Source organism: Balaenoptera physalus (assembly GCF_965194825.1).
Source record: "Balaenoptera physalus genome assembly, chromosome: 4".
Taxonomy (NCBI): Eukaryota; Metazoa; Chordata; class Mammalia; order Artiodactyla; family Balaenopteridae; genus Balaenoptera; species Balaenoptera physalus.
In genome coordinates this window covers 86,525,415-86,549,261 of record NC_138891.1, presented here as the reverse complement: position 1 = coordinate 86,549,261, position 23,847 = coordinate 86,525,415, and the positions used below count along the sequence as shown (strand labels likewise).

Here is a 23,847-nt window from a genome sequence, read left to right as displayed (position 1 = left end):
TCCTTCTCAAACTCTTCCAAAATATTGCAGAGGGAGGAACACTCCCAAACTCATTCTATGAGGCCACCATCACCCTGATACCAAAACCAGACAAAGATGTCACAAAGAAAGAAAACTACAGGCCAATATCACTGATGAACATAGATGCAAAAATCCTCAACAAAATACTAGCAAACAGAATCCAACAGCACATTAAAAGGATCATACACCATGATCAAGTGGGGTTTATCCCAGGAATGCAAGGATTCTTCAATATACGCAAATCAATCAATGTGATACACCATATTAACAAATTGAAGGAGAAAAACCATATGATCATCTCAATAGATGCAGACAAAGCTTTCGACAAAATTCAACACCCATTTATGATAAAAGCCCTCCAGAAAGTAGGCATAGAGGGAACTTTCCTCAACATAATAAAGGCCATATATGACAAACCCACAGCCAACATTGTCCTCAATGGTGAAAAACTGAAACCATTTCCACTAAGATCAGGAACAAGACAAGGTTGCCCACTCTCACCACTATTATTCAACATAGTTTTGGAAGTGTTAGCCACAGCAATCAGAGAAGACAAAGAAATAAAAGGAATCCAAATCGGAAAAGAAGAAGTAAAGCTGTCACTATTTGCAGATGACATGATACTATACATAGAGAATCCTAAAGATGCTACCAGAAAACTCCTAGAGCTAATCAATGAATTTGGTAAAGTAGCAGGATACAAAATTAATGCACAGAAATCTCTTGCATTCCTATACACTAATGATGAAAAATCTGAAAGAGAAATTAAGGAAACACTCCCATTTACCATTGCAACAAAAAGAATAAAATATCTAGGAATAAACCTACCTAAGGAGACAAAAGACCTGTATGCAGAAAATTATAAGACACTGATGAAAGAAATTAAAGATGATACAAATAGATGGAGAGATATACCATGTTCCTGGATTGGAAGAATCAACATTGTGAAAATGACTCTACTACCCAAAGCAATCTACAGATTCAATGCAATCCCTATCAAACTACCACTGGCATTTTTCACAGAACTAGAACAAAAAATTTCACAATTTGTATGGAAACACAAAAGACCCCGAATAGCCAAAGCAATCTTGAGAACGAAAAATGGAGCTGGGGGAATCAGGCTCCCTGACTTCAGACTATATTACAAAGCTACAGTAATCAAGACAGTTTGGTACTGGCACAAAAACAGAAATATAGATCAATGGACCAGGATAGAAAGCCCAGAGATAAACCCACACACATATGGTCACCTTATCTTTGATAAAGGAGGCAAGCATATACAGTGGAGAAAAGACAGCCTCTTCAATAAGTGGTGCTGGGAAAATTGGACAGATACATGTAAAAGTATGAAATTAGAACACTCACTGACACCATGCACAAAAATAAACTCAAAATGGATTAAAGACCTAAGTGTAAGGCCAGACACTATCAAACTCTTAGAGGAAAACATAGGTAGAACACTCTACGACATACATCACAGCAAGATTATTTTTGACCCAGCTCCCAGAGAAATGGAAATAAGAACACAAATAAACAAATGGGACCTAATGAAGCTTAAAAGTTTTTGCACAGCAAAGGAAACCATAAACAAGACCAAAAGACAACCCTCAGAATGGGAGAAAATATTTGCAAATGAAGCAACTGACAAAGGATTAATCTCCAAGATTTACAAGCAGCTCATGCAGCTCAATAACAAAAAAACGAACAACCCAATCCAAAAATGGGCAGAAGACCTAAATAGACATTTCTCCAAAGAAGATATACAGATTGCCAACAGACACATGAAAGAATGCTCAACATCATTAATCATTAGAGAAATGCAAATCAAAACTACAATGAGATATCATCTCACACCAATCAGAATGGCCATCATCAAAAAATCTAGAAACAATAAATGCTGGAGAGGGTGTGGAGGAAAGGGAACACTCTTGCACTGTTGGTGGGAATGTAAATTGATACAGCCACTATGGAGAACACTATGGAGGTTCCTTAAAAAACTACAAATAGAACTACCATACAACCCAGCAATCCCACTACTGGGCATATACCCTGAGAAAACCATAGTTCAAAAAGAGTCATGTACCAAAATGTTCATTGCAGCTCTATTTACAATAGCCAGGACATGGAAGCAACCTAAGTGTCCATCGACAGATGAATGGATAAAGAAGATGTGGCACATATATACAATGGAATATTACTCAGCCATAAAAAGAAATGAAATGGAGATATTTGTAAAGAGGTGGATGGAGTTAGAGTCTGTCATACAGAGTGAAGTAAGTCAGAAAGAGAAAAACAAATACAGTATGCTAACACATATATACGGAATCTAAGGAAAAAAAAAAGGCCATGAAGAACCTAGTGGCAAGACGGGAATAAAGACACAGACCTACTAGAGAATGGACTTGAGGATATGGGGAGGGGGTGGGGTGAGATGTGACAGGGTAAGAGAGTGTCATGGACATATATACCCTACCAAATGTAAAATAGATAACTAGTGGGAAGCAGCCACATAGCACAGGGAGATCAGCTCGGTGCTTTGTGACCACCTAGAGGGGTGGGATGGGGAGGGTGGGAGGGAGGGAGATGCAAGAGGGAAGAGAAATGGGAACATATTGTATGTGTATAACTGATTCACTTTGTTATAAAGCAGAAGCTAACACACCATTGTAAGGCAATTATACTTCAATAAAGATGTTTAAAAAAAAAAAAAAGACTTCAGATGTTGAAATTATCAGACTCAGCCCAAAAAACAATTATGCTTACTATATTTAAAGGAATATAGAAGTATCCACAGGGAACAAAAAATATAAAACTAACAAAACAAATATGAAAAACAACCAAATAAAACTTCAAGAACTAAAAAATACAGAAGTTGAAAATAAGATCACAAAGGATGGCTTTAACACCAGATAACTGAAGAGATTACTAGTCAGTACAAAATATGAGAAGAAATCTGTAAAATACAGCCTGGAGAGATTTTTTTAAGCTAGAAAATACGGAAGATCTGTCATTCATACGACACAAAAAACCAGTGTGAAATTTTGGAAAAAGTAGGAGTAGAGACAGAGAAAGTTAAACAAAATGAGAGGACAGAGGAATTTGTTACAAACAAAAGAACAAGGGAAAGAAACCCTGAAAAAAACAACACAATTAATGAAACAGAAACAATTTACCAGATAAAGAGCTCAAAGCATTAGTAATAAGTATGCTAACTGAATTTGAAAAAAGAATAGATGAACACGTGAGAATTTTAACAAAACTAGAAAAATATAAAAAATAATCAGAGCTGAAGAATACAGTAACAAATGGAAAACACACTAGAAGGAATTAGAGCAAACTAAGTGGTACAGAAGAAAGCATAAGTGATCTTGAAGGTAGAATAATGGAAATCACCCAATCAGAACAGCAAAAAGAAAAACAAATTTTTAAAATGAGGATAGTTTAAGGGACCTCAAGGGACACCATCAAGCATACTAACATTCCCATTATAGAGATCCCAGAAGGAGAAGAGAAAGAGAGAAAGGAGTTGAAAATCTATTTGATGAAATTATGGCTGAAAACTTCCCAAACCTGCAGAAGGAAATAGATATCCAGGTACAGGAAGCACAGAGATTCCCAAACAGGATGAACCACAAGTGAAGAAACTAAAAGAACACAGAAGAACTACAAAAACAGCCAGAAAACAAGTAACAAAATAGCAGTAAGTACATGCCTATAAATAATTACTTTAAATGTCAATGGACCAAATACTTCAACAAAGAATTATGGGTGGCTCATTGGGTTTTTAAAGAAAAGACCCATCCATATGCTGCTTACAAAAGACTCACTTCAAAGCTAAAGACACACAGAGACTGAAAATGAGGGGTAAATATATTTCATGCAAATGGAAATGACAAGAAAGCTGGGGTAGCAATACTCATATAGGACAAAGTAGACTTTAAAACAAATTTTATACAAAAGACAAAGAAGGGCATTATGCAGTGATAAAGGGATCAATACAAGAAGAGAATATAACATTCATTAACATATATGCATCTGGGACTTCCCACTTCACAGGAGAATTCTACCAAATATATAAAGAGATCTAATACCTATCCTTCTCAAACTGTTCCAAAAAATTGAAGAGGGAACACTTCCAAATTCATTCTATGAGGCCACCATTACCCTGATATCAAAACCAAATACAGTACAAAAAAAAAGAAAATTACAGGTCAATAGCAAAAATCCTTAACAAAATATTAGAAAACAAAATTCAGCAATATGTAGAAAAGATCATATATAAAAAGGATCATACATCATGATCAAGTGGGATTTATTCCAGAGATGCAAGGATGGTTCAATATCCACAAAAATCAATATGATACAGCACATTAACAAAATGAATGATAAAAATCACATTATCTCAATAGATGCAGAAAAAGCATTTCACAAAATTCAACATCCATTCATGATAAAAAAAGAAAATTTATCAATGTTGGCATTGAGGGAACATACCTCAACATAAAAAAGGCCGTTTATGACAAATGCAGAGCTATCATCATACTCAATAGTGAAAAACTGTAAGCTTTTCCTCTAAAATCGGGAAAAAGACAAGGATGTCCACTCTCACCAATTCTATTAATATTTTTAACATAGTATTGGAAGGCCTAGCCACAGCAATCAAATAAGAAAAATAAGACAAATTGGAAGGGTAGAAGTAAAACTCACTTTTTACAGATGACATGATACTATATATAGAAAAACCCTAAAGTCTGTATTAGAATAAAGTTGTAAAATACAAGATTAATATACAGTCATACACTGTACACATGGTATCAACTACCATCATGCATGATAAACCCACTGGAAAGTTGCTGTTTTACATCCCTTAGCCAAGACACCCATGATAAAGGTCAGGACCCAAGGGTCAACATATTTGGAGATACTTCTGGTAGTCATCTTAGCACTGGATGCCCTGGCCAACAACCAGTTCATCAATATTTTTATAGAATCTTGAGCCATTAACAATTGTCTGTCTGCCTGATACAGCCAATGGCAGCAACAACATTCCTTATCCAAGGAATATCTTGACTCATAGATACCCAAAATATAAATCAAGGTCACATGTCTCTACATGACTTCATCAGCTTATTCCCTTCAAGCATCCAGACATTGGAAGTAATGTTAGAGAAACAATTTATTGGAATTTCCAATCAACCTTTCTTTACTTGATGTTAGAATATTTTTCCCCTGTAGAGGAGGAAAGAGTTTCTTTCTCCTGAGGTCTTCTGGGGTTTCTATTAGTCTAGAACTACATTATTCCAATTTTAATATTTGAAGATTTCCAAATCACTTGGGTGATCCAACACAGGACCATAAGTGTGCATTTTAGAGCTATTTAACTTATGGTTCATCTTTATCTTAGTACATAGTTTTGGGGGATATAAGCTTTAGTTAGTGGTTGCCAAGGAGGAGAGGAAGATGGATGGAGGGAGAGTTAGAAAAAAATAGTGAATTAGAATGGATCCTTTAGCTGGTTCCTTGTTTAAATCTTAAAAGAAAAAGAAAAAAATAAAGCTTAAGTTAGTGAAGGTTTGTCATAATTTCTTCCTTTGCTATGCCCTCATCTTGAACATGAGTCTCCATAGACTAAGGAGGACATCAAAAAGATAGCCAATTTTTGAGGCTCCTTTTTTTTTTCTTTCTTTCTTTCTTTTTTTCCTTTTGATCAGAATATGCCTGCCCTCTTAGCAGAATCAGCTTTCGGTACTTGAAGTTTTCCCAGTATTTGTGCTACATCTCACACCACCAATAAGATGCCTTGGTTATTCTGTCAAACCTTTTATTTATCCTCATGAAAAGGTTGAATTGAGCCACCTAATACTCCATGAGCTAATGCAGACCCTTACCCAATTGTATGTTCTATGCACACATTCTTAAGTAATCTTATTCAAGTGGAAGATGTTGGGTTATATTTTGCGATAAAATGACAAAATCATCACTGTAATTGTAATAACTCAACCAGATATTTTTCATCCATCATGTGTGAGTATCACAGTAAGTCAGTCTCATCACATTGTTAATTCTAAAATACCTGAAAATTCAATTTCATTATACTTCTCTATCCTTCGTGAAGGTCTGTATCCTTGATGACTGAATGTAGTTTATGTTTTAGAGATGAAAGATGTTAGAGAGGCACTGTTTTGCAGTTTCTATTCTTCCTGTCTTTAATCTGTCTTACAAAATTCCTTCATGAAAAGCTGTATATCAACAACTGGTAAATTTATTTAAATTTTGAAGACTGATCTTTATGTACAGTATGCATATATGTATACAGAAACATGACATATTATGTATATACACATATATGCATATATACATATATATGCATGCCATGCCATTTTTGCTAGGTAACTAGAAAACTTCAGAATCATCTAAAGAGAAAATGCTGTGGTTTTCTTACATATACATTTATTTATAGACTTCATCCCCAAGATGAATCAAAGCAGCAGAATATATGCCCTATAGGAATAAGGAGCTTTAATACTTCTCTACCACATTTTATAGACTTCATTTCCTTTTCTAATCAAGTGAAATTCTATAAAAGGAAACTCATTTTCTTTTGTATTACACCTTGATTAATCTTTTTATTTACAACGTGACTAGATAAATCAAGAGAATATTTTATGAAGGTCATCTAAATTCCACTAAGCAAATTAAATTAATTGACAAGGGTTGGCTGGGTATTTGTGAAGTACTACGAAGAACTCCATTGTTATTGTTAAGAACTAGACATTTACTCCTTATTAAATTAACAGATTCAATTGAGAAATCATAGTTAATGTAATAGTCACCCACATGGCTATACTCTGTAATTACTCTATATGACAAAGTTACTAACACTGGAAAAACTACCAATAAGAACTAGCTAAATCAAAGCCCCTTCATTTTGGGGAGGAGAGCATTTTTTTCAAATTTTCAAGTAGTGCACTCAAAAATACATTTATTAAGCTTTTATCACTTGAGTAATATTACATTTTGGAGATGAACTGAAGTGTATCATTTCAATTTTCCAATTTGATAATTAGTAAACATACTCTCCCCATGATGAAAAATATTGAATATTTTAATTCTCATAACTTTAAGAACATAGCAACTATTAATCTTGTCATTCTTTTTGATTCATTAATCTCTCTCAAAAATTGAAAAAGTCAGTCTACCTTTGTCTTGTTATTCAAGAAATGATACAAGTTGGATGCTAGTATTGAAAGGTTAGATAATGGATCCCAAATATTTTAGATACTAACAACATATCCTGTGATCTTCAGTAAAATACACTTCCTGAAATCAAATGTTTTTAGGGAATAACTGCTTGCCACTTACTATGGACTAAATATTTGTGTTCCTCCAAAATCCATATGTTGAAACCCTATGTGGAGGTGGGGACTTTGGGAGGTAATTAGATTTAGATGAGGTCCTTAGGGTGGAGCCCCCATTATGGGGCTAGTACTTTTATAAGATGAAGAGACCAGAGCTCTCTCTCTCTCTCCATGTGAGGAATCAGCAAGAAGGCAGTGATCTGAAAAGCAGGTAGAAGGCCCTCACTATGAATCTGACCATGCTGGCATCTGAGCATGCTGACCACGAGGCTGATCTCAGACTTCCAGCCTTCAGAACAGTGAGAAATAAATGTTTGTTGTTTAAGGCACCTAGTATACGGTATTCTGTTATAGCAGAATACCAGACTGATTAATAAAATACTCATTTATAAACATCCTATTCAAGGCTTGCAAACTTTTGTTCCTGATTGTCTGATGCTTTAGTTCTTGATTACCTATTTTGAATCTATTTTACATGTATGAACATATCAATCACCCCAAAGTATGTTTAAACAAAGTGAATGTTTGCAAATATAAAATGACATTTTCTAAGAATTTAGGCATATACTAGGATATGATAACAAATTTGATAAAAAGTTTGTTTCTGTGGTCGTCCTTGCAAATGTTGAAATGGAAGCAATTATAAAAATAAATAAACTTTACAATAAACAGAAGTAAAAAAGGCAAAAAAAAGATTAATGTACAGAAATTTGTTGATTTTCTATATACTAATGATGAAATACCAAAAAGAAAAAGAAAACAGTCCTGTTTAAAATCACATGAAAAAGAATAAAATACCTAGGAATAAACTTAACCAATCAGGTAGGAGATCTATACTTTGAAAACTATAAGACATTGATGAAGTTGAAGATACAAAGAAATGGAAAAATACCCCATGTTCATGAATTGGAAGAATTAATATTGTTAAAATGACCATACTACCTAAGGCAATCTACAGGTTTAATGCAATGCCCATTAAAATACTGAAGGCATTTTTCACAGAAATAAAACAAATCATCCTAAAATTTATATGGAACCATAAAAGACACTGAATAGCCAAAGCAATCTTGAGAAAAAAGAACAAAGCTGGAGGTATCACACGCCCTGATTTCAGACTATACTACAAAGCTACAGTAATCAAAACAGTATGGTACTGGTACAAAAACAGACACATAGATCAATGGAACAGAATAGAGAGCCCAGAAATAAACCAAACACTTATGGGCAAAATTAATCTACAACGAGAGGCAAGAATATACAATGGGGGAAAATAAATGATGCAGGGAAAACTGGACAGCTATATGTTAGAGAATGAAATTAGAACATTTTCTCACACCATATACAAAAAATAAACACAAAACGGATTATAGAGCTAAATGTAAGACCAGAAACCATTACACTCCTAGAAGAACACATAGGCAGAACACTCTTTGACCAAAATCATACAATACTTTTTTGGATCTGTTTCCTAAAACAAAGGAAACAAAAGCAAAAATAAACAAATAGGACCTAATTAAACTTAATCTTTTGCACAGCAAAGTAAACCACTGACAAAAAGACAACCTACTAAACAAGAGAAAATATTGGCAAATGACGTGACCCATAAGGGGTTAATACCCAAAATACATAAACAGCTCATACAACTCGATATCCAAACAAACAACCAATTTTAAAAATGGTCAGAAGACCTGAATAGACATTTTTTAAAAGAAGACATACAGATGGTCAACAGGCACATGAAAAGATGCTCAACATCACTAACCATCAGGGAACTGCAAATCAAAACCCACAATGAGATATCATCCCACAACTGCCAGAATGGCTATCAACCCAAAGACCATAATTAATAAGTGTTGGGGAGGATGTGGAGAAAAGGGAACCCTGGTACACTGTTGGTGGGAATGTAAATTGATGAAGCTACTGTAAAAAAACAGTATGGCGGTTACTAAAAAAACTAAATATAGAACTACCATATGATCTGGCAATTCTACTTCTGGGTATATATACCCAACAAAACAAAACAAAACCCAAAAACACTAATTTGAAAAGATACATGCACCCCAATGTTCATAGCAGCATTATTTACAACAGCTAAGACATGGAAACAACCTAACTATCCATCAACAAATGAATGGATAAAGAAGATGTGGTATATACACACACATACACACACACACACACACACACACACACACACAATGGAATATTACTCAGCCATAAAAAAGAATGAAATTTTGCATTTGCAACAACATGGATGGACCTGAACGGTATCATGCTTAGTGAAATAAGTCAGACAAAGACAAATACTGTATGTTATCACTTATATGTGGAATCTAAAAAATGAAACAAACTAGTGAATATAACAAAACAGAAACAGACTCACAGATATAGAGAACAAACTAGTGGTTACCAGTGGAGATGGAGGACAAGATACAGGTAGGGGATTAAGAGGTACAAACTACTATGTATAAAATAAACAAGCTACACGAATATATTGTACAGCATAGGGAATATAGCCAATATTTTATAATCAATTCAAGTGGAGTATAATCTATAAAAATATTGAATCACTATATTGTACACCTGAAACTAATATTGTAAATCAACTATACTTCAATAAAAATGAAGTTTAAATAATAAAAATAAAGGATTTCCCTGTGGCGCAGTTGTCAAGAGTCTGCCTGCCAATGTAGGGGACACAGGTTCGATCCCTGGTTCAGGAAGATCCCACATGTCGCAGAGCAACTAAGCCTGTGTGCCACAACTACTGAGCCTGCGCTCTAGAGCCCATGAGCCACAACTACTAAAGCCTGTGCACCCTACAGCCCGCGTGCCGCAACTACTAAGCCCACACACCACAACTACTGAAGCCCATGAACTCTAGGGCCCATGTGCTGCAACTACTGAGCCCGCATGCCTAGAGTCCATGCTCCACAACAAGAGAAGCCACTGCAATGAGAAGCCTGCGCACCACAACAAAGAGTAGCCCCCACTCACCACAACTAGAGAAACCCTGTGCACAGCAACAAAGACCCAATACAGCTAAAAAAAAAAAGATTAAAAATAAATAAACAATAAAATATCAATACTTCTAAATAGTCCATAGGTCAAGGAAATCAAAATGAAACTGAGAAAATATTTTCAACTGGATGATAATAAAAATACTACATTATCAAAACTTGTGGGATACATTAAAGCCTATAGCTTTATAAGGTACACATAAAGATACATATAAAGAAGAACAATAAAATGTAAATATCCATTTCATGAAATTAGAAAACAAGAAAATAAACCTTAAGACAGTAAATGTAGGACTGTAATAAAAGAATACAACTTAATAAAATAAAAAACAAAATAAAATCAATAAAGTGAAAAGTTCCTTGAAAACACTAATTGACAAACCTCTAGGAAGATTAAGCAAGAGGAAGGGAAAAAAATGACCAGTATAAAAAATGAAAAGGAAACATCATTACAGATCCTGTGACATTAAGAATATCATGAAAATTACAGACAAAAAATTTGAAAATTCAAAGGAAATAAACAAGTTCCCTGGGGGAAAAAATGTACTTACCAAAATTAAATCAAGAAGAACACATCTGATTGGAACCACAAGAGACCCTGAATAGCCAAAGCAATCTTGAGAAAGAAGTCAAAGCTGGAGACATCACACTACCTGATTTCAAACTATACTGCAAAGCTATAGTAATCAAAACAATATGGTATTGGCATAAAAACAGTCATAGAGATCAATGGAACAGAACAGAGAACCCAAAAATAAATCCACGATGACAAAGGAGCCAAGACTACACAAGGGGGTTAAGACACTCTCTTCAATAAATGGTGCTGGGAAAACTGGACAGCCACAGGCAAAAGGATGAAACTGGACTACTATCTTACACCATGCACAAAAATTAACTCAAAACGAATTAAAGACTTGAATATAAGACCTGAAACCATGAAACTCCTTGCAGAAAACATAGGTGGTAAGTTCCTTGACCTTGTCATTGGTCTTTGTGATGAGTTTTTGGATCTGATACCAAAAGCAAAGGCAACAAAAGCAAAAACAAACAAGTGAGACTACATCAAACTAAAAAAGCTTTTGCACAGCAAAGAACTCAACAAAATGAAAGGCAACCTTATGAATAAGCAAAAATATTTGCAAATAATCTACCTGCAAAGGGATTAATATCCAAAATACATAAAGAACTCGTACAACTCATTAGCAAAAAAAAAAAAGCACAAACAATCCAATTAAAAAGGGGGCAGAAGATCTGAACAGACATTTTTCCAAAGAAAACATAGAGACAGACAACAAGTACATGAAGATATGCTCAACATCACTAATCATCAGGGAAGTGCAAATCAAAACCACAATGAGATATCACCTCACACCTGTTAGAATAGCTATTATCAAAAAGACAAGAAATGTTGGCTAAGATGTAGAGAAAAGGGAACCCTTGTGCACTGCTGGTGGGAACATACATCAGTACAGCCACTATGGAAAACATTGTGGAGATTCTTCAAAAAATTAAAAATAGAACTACCACATGATCCAGCTGCCGCAGACCGGCTGCAGAAAGCTAGAAGTTCCTGGCGGTGAGGGGTAAGGAACTGAAAAGCACCAGTATGGGGTCAGAAGGGCCAAGACAACTGATGGTTGCAAGGCAAGTTTATTCAAAGAGCATGAATGTATATATAGGTTTAGTACGGAACGAATATTAGACAATAAATCAGTAAACCTTGTATTTCCACATAATTCTGTCGCCACTATCTATGCGCCACTATCTATGCGTCAGCATGCCTTATGGGCCATTCTTTGGAGATACAGACTTCCCCCTCAGGGCAGCACGTCCTTCTTCTGGGGAACAACCAGGGGCTCTTAGATCCAGAGCAGGCACCTGGAACGAAACTGGCCGCAAGGCATTTTCCTTTTTTACGCTCAATACCACAGCGTCAGGAGTGCATACCAAGAAAGAGACAAGCAGTTCTCCGGAAAGCAGAAAGCTGAATAAGCTTACAGCTTGGGGGCCACCACATCCAGCAATCCTACTTCAGGGTATTTATCTGAGAAAATGAAAACATTAACTCGAAAAGATACATGCACCCTCAAGTTTATCACAGCATTCTTTACAATAGCCAAGATATGGAAACTACGTGTTCATTGAAGGATGAATGGATAAAGAAAATATTCCATTGTGATTATATGTACACAATGGAATATTATTCAGCCATAAAAAAGAACGAAATCTTGTCATTTGCAACAATATGGATGGACCTTGAGGACATTATGCTAAGTGAAATAAGTCAGGAAAAGAAAGACAAATATTGCATGATATCAATTGTATGTGGAATCTTTAAAAAAGAAAAAAACATTAGGTACAGAAAACAGACTGGTGGTTGCCAGAGGCAGGGGCTGGGTGATGGTAAAATGGAGGGGTTCAAAATGTATAAATTTCCAGTGATAAAATAAGTCATGGGAATGTAATGTATAGCATGATGACTATAGTTAATAATACTGTACTGAATATTTGAATGTTGCTCAGAGTAGATCTCAGAAGTTCTCATGTATGGTGACAGATGTTAACTAGACTTATTGTGGTGATCAGTTCACAATGTATACAAGTATCAAATCATATCGTATATCTGAGACTTATTTATGTCAATTATACTTTAAAATTTAAAAAGAAAAACTATAATCTAATGATTATATGAAAGGCATTGAATTAATTTTTTTAAAAGCACCTCAAAAAAAAAAGCAAAACCCTATGCTCTGATGGCTCTACTACCAAGCCTGCCAAAAATTCAAAATTCTAATATATTACAAATTCTTCAAGAGAATAGAGAGAGAGAATATTTTACAACTCATCTTAGGAGATTAAAAAAACCTTGGGGGCTTCCCTGGTGGCGCAGTGGTTGAGAATCTGCCTGCCAATGCAGGAGACACGGGTTCGAGCCCTGGTCTGGGAAGATCCCACATGCCGTGGAGCAACTAGGCCCGTGAGCCACAACTACTGAGCCTGCGCGTCTGGAGCCTGTGCTCCGCAACAAGAGAGGCCGCGATAGTGAGAGGCCCGCGCACAGTGATGAAGAGTGGCCTCCGCTTGCCACAACTAGAGAAAGCCCTCGCACAGAAATGAAGACCCAACGCAACCAAAAATAAATAATAAATAAATAAATAAATAAGTATATATATTAAAAAAATACAATTAAAAAAAAACCTTAATAACAAACTTGATGATGAACTATGAAGACAGAAAATATTATCCAAATCTTTTCTATAAACATAGATGAAAAACACTAATGTTAGCAAACTGAATTCAATGACACATGAAAAGTTTGCTAAATCAGCTAGTTCAAGACAACACAGAGAAACCAGTACAGCCACAGCTCTAAGAGCCAAGATCACAGGAGAAGGGAAGCTAGGTGAGGTGAGCTGGGCATTCTCTGCACCTCTTTCTCCTAAGGGCATTGGTCAACTTACTGCATGGGACCTAGAAGCCAAACAGAATGCAGTGTTCTCGAGCTTTAGGCACTCTCTCAGAGATGAATAGACACAAGCTGAAGTTCAAAGTGACAAGAAAGTTAGGATTGATGGCACATGATACCAGAGAAAAGGGAAATGCAGAAAAGGGAGCCTGACATTCTGCTGGGCCTTTGCCTTTAAAACATTTGCACAATCCTAAGCTGCATGAGAACAGGAGTTGCTCATTTCATCCAAAAAGTCACATTACTGTTTACTTACTTTCATTTTTGTAAGATACTACCACTGGGTATAAAATTGTGGGTTGGAAGTTATAGAACTATAAACTGCTAAAAGAAGACATCTGAAGAAATTCAATCCATTATTTAAAATTCTCCTACAAACAACAAATCAGGTCCAGAGAATAGAAAAGACCTCTTTTTTTTAAAGAAAAAAGGCCAGAAATACCTTGATTCCAAAGCTGGCAAGGACATTACAAAAGGGGGAAATTATCACTCTGTTATGAATGTAGATGCAAAAATCCTTAATAAAATATTAGTAAATTGTGTGTGTGTTAAAATATAGTGAGTTGATGTGTGCTAGGATGACAAAAAGGAGGTCATTTTAGGCAGAGAAGATCAAGTTCAAAGCTTAATGCATGAAACAAAGAGGAACAAAGACAACATAGAGGAAGAGACAGATTTAACAGATGTTTAGGGTGCATAACCAATGGGGGGCCTTGGTGAACCACCAAAGCAGGGTAGTTAGAGGTAGGGAAGAGATGGCTCTAAAGATTTTCTGGTTTAGGTAACAGGGAGAATGGTGCTCTCAGAAAAATGCAGGAGAAAAAAAACATGTCTTAGAAAAACTCTAATGAATTTCATTTAAACACATCAAAATTACCCCCGTAAATTCAGAGGATCACCAAGTTCAGTCAATTCTACCTATCTCTTATCCACACAGTCTTTCACACTCTGGTCACATCTTCTCTGGAACACAGCTGTCCAATAGATCTACCTGCCTCTCATCTGGCTCCCTTGTAACTTCCCCACACTGCTGCCTAAGTGATCATGGTAGTGACCATTGCAGATGAATGGTTCTGTGTGTGATGCACCTTTATTGGAAACCAAAATAATGAGCAGAAGCTTAATGCATTCAGGCAGGTAGGAGGTCTGACCAGTGAGCTGGTAGGGGCTAACCGCTATTGCTATTTGGATAACTGAAGTGTGCAGTATCAGTTACACACGTTAATTTACTTTTTTCCCTCAGCTTCACTGTAATATAACTGACATAACATTGTTTAAGTTTAAGGTGCATAATGTGATGACTTGGTGCATGTATATATTGTGAGATGAGAGTAATTTACATTAGTAATTCCCAAATAATACTAGAAATATAAGTGCTAATAGGCACCACTGCCTGAAATGACTTTTGAATTGTTTTTTTGTTTTGGGGGGTGGGGGAGCTGGGTGTCTTTTCTGCCTTCATTTTTGTTCTAGTTTCTTATTTTGAAGTAATTATTAATTCATAGGAAGCTGCAAAGATAGTACAAAGAGGTTTATACCTTTTGCCCAGTTTCTCCCATTGGTTACTTCTTCTGCAACAATATCAAAACTAGGAAATCAACATTAATATAGAATGCGTGTAGAGTTCTATGTCATTTTATCACATGTACAGATTCATGTAACCATCCACAATCAAAACATAAACTATCCCACCACTACAAAGCTCTCCCTCAAGCTGCCCCTTTAGAGTCACACCCACCCCCTTCCCACCCATCATTCCCAACCCCTGAAAAATGCTGGGTTTTTTAAAACTTTGTTATATAGGGAAATGATTGAAGGATGCACAAAATATTATATGTTGTGATACAATAGCTCATGCTTTAACACAGAGCATCCTTTGCAGCTCTCTTTCCCTTCACCTACTCCTCTCAACTAACTCTCCTCCTCTCAACTAACTCACATCACGTGTTAACTTCTCCCTTTCTTGATATTCCCTTTCTTGATATACATGCTCTATATTCACAGCACGTATTGTCTATACCACTGATATCACTGATATTTTAGTCACCCATTCCCTTGTGAAATCTTAAATAATTCTATCACAGATCAATGTAACTCTTAAACATGTGTATTTTTTTCTCCTTCAGAAGATACTGTTATGTACTGCTTATTGAATCCATCGCCAGGGGCTAGCAAAGATGAAAACAATGAGTATTCGTTAATTTAAAAAATATGTTTTCTAGGTACTACTATATTTTTATAGCCATTTTCTTTAGAAGAGCTTAAAATAGATTACAGATGTTACTGCTCCCCCCACCAAAATCCTGACAGTACTTCTACGCAGTTCATCAGCATTATTAATATGCTGGAACCCTAGTACAGTACCTGGTTTAGACATTCAATCAATATTCAGGTGACTGAATTATCCTATGCTCAAAATTAGGGAAATTAGGGGCATTAAATAAGATTAGTAGTCAATACTGAATGACCAGTTGTTATTAGAAAAGAGGCAATGGAAGATTAGAAGAGAAAATGGAGCTGGAATGGGAGCAGAAGAGAAGTAAAGAGATAAACATGAGGACAAGTACACTCAACACATTCTGACATGTTGTGTTTTGGGCTGAAGTCTCCATTGTTGAAGCAAAGTCTGATATAATAGATTAATTAGATTATGGAAGAGGGAGGAGGTAATGGGAAGGGCTTGAAGCTCCTGAGTAATGCTCCACTAGTAAAGCTGAGCAGCTTCCCTGGCCCCTCACGGCAGGACCCAGGAGTGGAGCTAATAATTCCACCCACTATTCGCTATCTACCTGATCACTTCACTATGCAGTAATTGAGATTTAAACACGAAGACAAATAACTACTTACATGAGAGGCTGTAGACCAGGTTAACTGGCAAACAGGTCCAGGAGTAGTAATATAACCGATTGGCTTATAATCCCTTTCTACTTCAAAGAAGAAGACAGTTTGATCTTTACTCTAAGAAAAAGAGAGATACCCAAATATATATTATTATGACACATATTGCATACAGTACAAAGAAGCATTTAACAGCTATATTACACCCACTGTATACTTACACCTACAATGATCATATTTCCCCAGGTTATTCTGGGAACATTCTTATTTCAAATATTTGCTTCATTTTCCCCATGAGAACACTTGACAAACCATGTTTTCTTGTATGTGTTTCTGAAAAGATGATCACCATACCTGTATATAAGATTAATTCACAAAAAATTCCACAATGCATATGCTCACCTATATATGCATAAAGAATTTACATGTTTATTCTCTTCGTTTATGACAATTCTATATAAGAACATACTTAGGTTATAAAGTGTTGATTATACGTAATACATGTTGCATGATTCTCAGTTGAAAATTTCTATTCATTTAAAATAAGCATTACAACTCAATTTGTGAGAATATTTTTAAATGTCATGCACAGACTATCTGAAAGAATCTGAATACAAAGAAAACAAAATATGGATATATTCTCAGAAAGGAATATAAGCAAATAAGGCATCATTAAGTAGGAAGACTAATAAGGCAGGATTAACCATGAAAATTCAATAGGAAACACAAGGAAATCTACTACTTACCCCTGTGGCTAGAACTTCTCCATCACGATCATAAGCTAATGCAGTGACAGGAGAAGTATGAGGTTTGAAAACCTGTTTCAAACGAATATCTGCATCTGAAACTCTCTTCCGTCCCACAAAAATTGTGAGCCCTTTTGGATCATAAAGTTCAAGAATTCGAACAACGCCATCTTCAAATCCTGCAGTAACCTGTGCTCCACCGTAGCTTACCTTGGACAAAAAAGAAATGCAGGGTTTCTGAAATCAGTTGATTAAGAAAGCTGTACTACATAACAGATTTCTGTATTTTATTTAGACTTAAATTATTTAACTAAATAATTAACTAAAATAAATGCTAATCAATAATTCCTTATACTACTTTCTGGTAACCTCCATCTCTTCTATGACAGTTCCTTATCACTGCTGACCATGAGACAGGTAAACAATGACAATCCAAGCATTCAATGAGCAAAAGTTGGTGGAGTGCTGTCTACTACGTGCCAGGCACCCATCACCAGCAACCCAAGTGTCAGCATAAACAGTCTCAACCCCTGTTTTCACAAATTTATGGTCGAGTGGGAGGACAGACATTAATCAACCACACATATGAATATGGAATTATGAACTGAAAAAAGTAAAAGGAAATAAACATTCCCTGAAAGCACATAGCAAAGAAAGCTGACCTAGTCTGCAGCTTAGAGGAGAAGTCTGGGCCAGAGATATAAATCTAGCAATGTCTTAATGTACTAAATCTACTATCTCAGAAGGCATTCAGGAGAAGGGCAAGAGCCTTGGTATTCTTTAGAGCAGACTGATCATCCCTGAGGCCAGGCAATTATGAAAATCTTGGGAATAAGAAAACTAGGGCTTCCCTGGTGGCGCAGTGGTTGAGAGTCTGCCTGCCAATGCGGGGGACACGGGTTCGAGCCCTGGTCTGGGAAGACCCCACGTGCCGCGGAGCAACCAGGCCCGTGAGCCACAACTACTGAGCCTGTGCATCTGGAGACTGTGCTCCGCAACAAGAGAGGACGCGACAGTGAGAGGCCCGCGCACCGCGATGAGGAGTGGCCCCCACTCGCTGCAACTAGAGAAAGCCCTCGCACAGAAACGAAGACCCAACACACCTAAAAATAAGTAAATTAATAAAGAAAACTATATTCCATTCAATTCCAACTGAATGTTTATGCAAACATTTACTAAGTGTCTAAATGTACCAGTAACTGTAGAGGCACTGGAAATACAAAGAAGAATAAGATATGGCGTCCCCATGAAGAACAAACAGTCTGGTGGGAAAGACAGTCAATAAAGCAAGTCATCTTAGTACACTGTGATAAGTGCTATAAAAGAGGTATATACACAGTCCTTAAACAAAAACCACAAAGGAAGAAGCACGCAGCTGTACTTGAAGGTGGGGTCATGGAGGGCTATGCAGAGGAGATGATATCTGACCGGAGCTAAATTGTAAACAATGATGTGCAGTTTTCCAGAAAGGCAAGAGGGTATGAAGAAGGGGCAATTCAAGCATAATATCCATATGATCATTACTTGGATATAAGGCTAAAGAAGAAAACATTCTATGGACATTGCCCAAGCATCTGAAAAATGATTCAATTACATAGGCTGTATTTTAAAGAATTTAGGTAAGTGTGTAAATAGATTAGGATAAAGAGTGATCCATGTTTGGTAATCTAAATACTCTGTCATTTCTACTTACTCCAGCCTCATCACTGTTCTGCTTCTATTCCCTGGCCTGAGTTCTCCTTCTGGTCTTGATCCCATCATGAAATTCCCCTCCATTCCAGCCACCTCCACATCTATTTTGGGCCTGGAACATTTTCTCTTTGACTTCAACCCAAAACAATAAGGATAAAATATTCCCCAAACATTCCCATGACGTTTTAAAAACTTGGCTGCAAATTTTTGCCATGCCTCTCATGGAGAGGTGGGGTTTAAGTCCCTCCCTCCTTGAATCTGGGTTGGGGGGGGGCTTGTGACTGCTTCACCCAACTGCGTATGGTACAAGTGACATTATGTGACTTCCGAGGCCAGGTCATAAAAGGACAGCAGCTTCTGCCTTATTTGTTGGAACACTAGATCTTGGAGCCCTGAGCTGCCATAAAGAAGTGTGTGACTGCCCTGAGGCCACCATGCTGTGATAATGACCTCTCCCTGTGGCATGGGCTTCAGGTAAGCACTGCTGTTGACATCCCAGCTTAGCCTGACCTTCAACCCAGGTGCCAGACCTGTAACAAAGAAGCCTTCAGATGACTCTAGGCCCCAACCATTCAAATCTCCCCAACTGAGGCCCCAGATACTGTGAAGCAGAGATAATCCATCCTTGTTGTCACCTGTCAGAATTCCCAAACCAGAGACTGTGAGCAAAATAAGATGATTGCCGTTTTATGCCACTACATTTGGGGTAGTTTATTACACAGCAATAGACAACTAGAACAATGATCTCTGATTTTTTCCATAGCTCTTATCATTATCTAACATGTCATATAAATTTACTTATTTTGTTTTTTGTCTGTCTCTGCCTCCTGTCTCCCACTAGAGTGGGAGGTTCATGAAGGCAAATATTTTTGTCTTTTTGTTCATTGCTATATTGCCAGAATCTAGTAAAAGGACTGGCACGTTGCAGACATGCTGGAAATATATAGAATGAATGAATCAGAGTCAGACAGAGGACAGATACACAAAGTTCTGTCAGGTAATTACTTTTTAACATGGAACTATTTCTAAACTTTAGGTGGCATAACAATAGATTTTCATTAAAACAGAACCAAAACCACAATAGCAAAGTCATGATACGATTTCTATCACGTTCTGAGTGAACTAAAATTTTTGTTCTTCTCTAAAATCCAGAGTCAGAAAATATCTGTGTTTCTAAGAAATAGCACTAATATACCATATTTACAAATAGATTCTAGTAGAAATTCATTATAACAATAAGCTTACCAGTCGTGGTACCCAAGCAAGGGCAGTACCTCCTTGTTTGAATTTCATCTGAACCAAAGGAGTTTTGCTAGCAAAATCATAGAGTCTAACAGAGCCTACAGAAAGACAGTTTTAAAAGAAGCAAGTTATTTATATATAAATATCTTTAATAACTTTAGTTCACTTCACATTTAAGCAAGAAACATCATAAAAATTAAATCAACTGATAATCTAATGGCCTTTTTTTGTCAAAAATTTACATGTATACTCTCAATCAGGTAATTTATAAACATGAATAATACTACGCCATTTTATATAAGGGACTTGAGCATCTGTGGATTTTGGTATCAGTGGAGTCCTGGAACAAATCCCCACACAGATACAGAGGGACGACTGTAGTAAAGAAACAACTGATGATTGACTGGTGGATCAATTTCACCTTGCACAGTCCACATAGATTCACTGTAAGTCAAGAAGGAAGAAAGGAGATGGAAAGAAAAGGAAAAGCACGAATGTGGATAACACTAACATGAATGGTATTTTCACGAGTAACTTATTGATGTGTCTTTATTTTAATCTCTCTCAATAACCATGGTTGCCGTATTTTGGGCCCTTTCCCCTCTCCTGAAACTCACCTCACTTGCATCAAGAAGCTTCCCTTTTGGAAAAATTCTCAAATACTTTAATCAAACACATTAAAAAATGAATTGAAAACAAAACACAAAGGTCCAGATATGAGTTCCTACTTACAGTCCAAGCCAGTAGTGGCCATGAGATAAGTGAGAGGAGAGACGGCCAAGGCTTCAATGGCTCCAGAATGGAAGGAGAAGAGGCATTCTGGATCTTGGGTCTGATAACAAAAAAAAGATCCTATTAGAGCTCAAAGATAGGTTAACACAGAATTAAGGCCAAGTTTAAAGAAATGCAAATAGAACCCTGTATCATGTGTGACTTTATCTGAACAGAAATAAGAAAAGGCATAGTAAGACAAAGAGCACTGAAGTTTGGAATTAGGAGAGACAGATGATGCGCTTGATGGCTGTGTGATTTGGCACAAGTCACTTCAAATGCCAGTTTCCATTTCTTCATCAGTAAAATGAGATGATGGCAACTGCCTGCCTACAAAACAGAGTAGTTGTGAGGATTAAATGAGATAATATACATTAAAATGCCATATGCTTATGAAAACTGTAAAGCACTGTATAATGTTAGGCATTGTCATTGCCACTTTTCCTGTAAATTCTGTTATGAGATAGATTCTTCTTTATGTAAAATCATAACGAGAGAAAGAGACAGAGGCAGTATGAATTCTTTGGATATATTGAGCAAGTTTTTGATGAGAACAATGATCAAATATGGAAAAAGAGTATCTTTTAAAGAATAACAACAAAAGTTTTTACTATGAGGATTAGAAAAAAATAAGAAAAATAGTCAACTTACAATATTTGAAAAGCTAAGGTCAAGCTTCCATATGGCTCCATTGGAATCCTAAAAAATTAAATACCTAATAATATTTTGTTCATCGTTTTGGACTTTTATCAAATTAAAGGAATTTTCTTTTTATGATTTAGTTAAAGGACAAAACATACCAAAAACTTACATATATTTTAAAGTGTGATTGGAATTAAACAATTGCAACTTCCATGCATCTTAGAACACAACGACACAATAAATGAAGCAATCTCATAAAACTTATAGTCAGTTTAACATAATAAAAATGCTAATTTGTTTTCTGTGTATAAAATACAAGTCAATTAAATAACAAAATTCAGGGAACTCTTCATTGTAGTATCAACAGTAGTCTTAATAGCACAATGGATTTACAGTGACAATAAATTATACTACTATTTTATGTCCAAATAACTTTATTTTTTTTAAGTCTTTATTGAATTTGTTACAGTATTGCTTCTGTTTTATGTTTTGGTTTTTTAGCCATGAGGCATGTGGGATCTTAGCTCCCCAATCAGGGGTCAAACCTGCACCCCCTGCGTTGGAAGGCGAAGTCTTAACCACTGGACCGCCAGGGAAGTCCCAACGTCCAGATAACTTTAAAGAGCAAAGAGAGAAGAGTGCATCTTACCTGAGACAACCAAAAGTTATTTCCAATTTCATTCATTTTTATCATAGAGAAGAGTCTGACGTTCTTGTCTACTTGAAGTTCATTAATGGGCTCTATCTCTGACAATCCAGTCTCGTCTATAGTATCAGCAGTGTCTATTGTCTCAAAATCCCATATCTTAAAAAATAAGAAAATACTTTAATCAATCAGCAGTTTCTGAATGTATACTTTCTAAGACAGAAAAGGCCCCATTTTTTTTCAAAAGTCATTTCTTCTTGTTTCAGGAAAATAATGAGTAGGTATAATTAAAACACCAGACAAAATCTAACCCTGGGATTTTGCTCTGAAATGGGAATAATGAATTATTATAATTTCCTTTGTATTTAGAGATTAGTGAGAAAATACAGACCTGAATAAGAATTCTAATTTGCCCAAAGTAAACTCTATTTCAAGGTTTCTGTCAGGCCTTTCTGCATATATAGCGGCCGCAAGGAATAAACTGTTCAGTCATACACTGAGACATCATGACGAGCCTCGTTTTACATTAGATCCGTGGGCTCCTGGAAAGGGGACACAGACCTTCTTGCTTAATGATTCAAGCACTATCTTCATTATAAGCAGAGAAAAACTGATGTAGGTAATGTCTTCATGAGATAATGTTTCTCTTCCTTATCATAGATTTAGACTGTACTATTCAGATAAGGATGGTTGTTCTTGGGATAGGAGACCAGAATAGTACTAGGGAAGGATGAGGCAGCACAGTTTCACTTCATGTGGTGAAGAGACTCGGAAGGACTTCCTCTGTGAAGTGCCAAAGCCCAGCCTGGATGGTTCTGTAGCCACATCCTGCTACGTCACCCTAGACTCAACAACTCAGCCTTTGGGAGGATTGATGTTGTCCCACAGAGTAGCCTTGTGGAGGAGAGTCCCAGATCCTAGGGTCAGACTAACTCTTGGGAGTTGGAGTAGGTTTTTCCTAGAGGGTGAGAGGTAGAGATTTACAACATAGAGGACTGAAGAGATAAGGGGAGACTTTGAAAGGGGAAGCAAATTAGTGATGTCCATGAAGGGATCCTCTGTGAAGTATTTAACTTCTCTTCTCTTGAGGTTTTCCTCCACTTGGTATTTTGATGTATTTGGGGGTGACATATGCCTTGGAAGGATAGTGAATATGTTGTATGACATAATAAAGGACAAAAGATTCTCAGAGCAATGAGTAAAATAGAACAAAATTAAATTTAACATGATTCAAAAAGCCAATGGTAAGAGGACAAACTGTGGAAGACATGTCTCTAATATATTGTTTGAGCCATACGTAAGCTCAGTAAGTGTCAGAGTAACCATACTATTAAAAAAAAAAATACAGTCTTACTTCTGATATTACTACTTCCTAAAGAATGTCCCTTTAATGCCCCTTTAATAC

General features: G+C 36.3%; 1 protein-coding gene across 4 annotated transcripts in view; it reads right to left on the bottom strand.

The window, feature by feature from the left end:
- Positions 1–23,847, bottom strand: part of CFAP44 (cilia and flagella associated protein 44) — a 133,807-nt gene that overhangs the window by 75,126 nt on the left and 34,834 nt on the right. For all 4 annotated transcript variants that reach the window (XM_082460119.1, XM_082460118.1, XM_082460121.1 and 1 more), the window contains 6 exons: positions 22,446–22,601; positions 21,806–21,853; positions 21,116–21,215; positions 20,387–20,481; positions 17,450–17,659; positions 16,713–16,823 (listed from right to left, as the gene is read on the bottom strand). In XM_082460119.1, the coding sequence (XP_082316245.1) occupies positions 16,713–16,823; positions 17,450–17,659; positions 20,387–20,481; positions 21,116–21,215; positions 21,806–21,853; positions 22,446–22,601 (720 nt within the window). The remainder of the gene's footprint in view (positions 1–16,712; positions 16,824–17,449; positions 17,660–20,386; positions 20,482–21,115; positions 21,216–21,805; positions 21,854–22,445; positions 22,602–23,847) is intronic.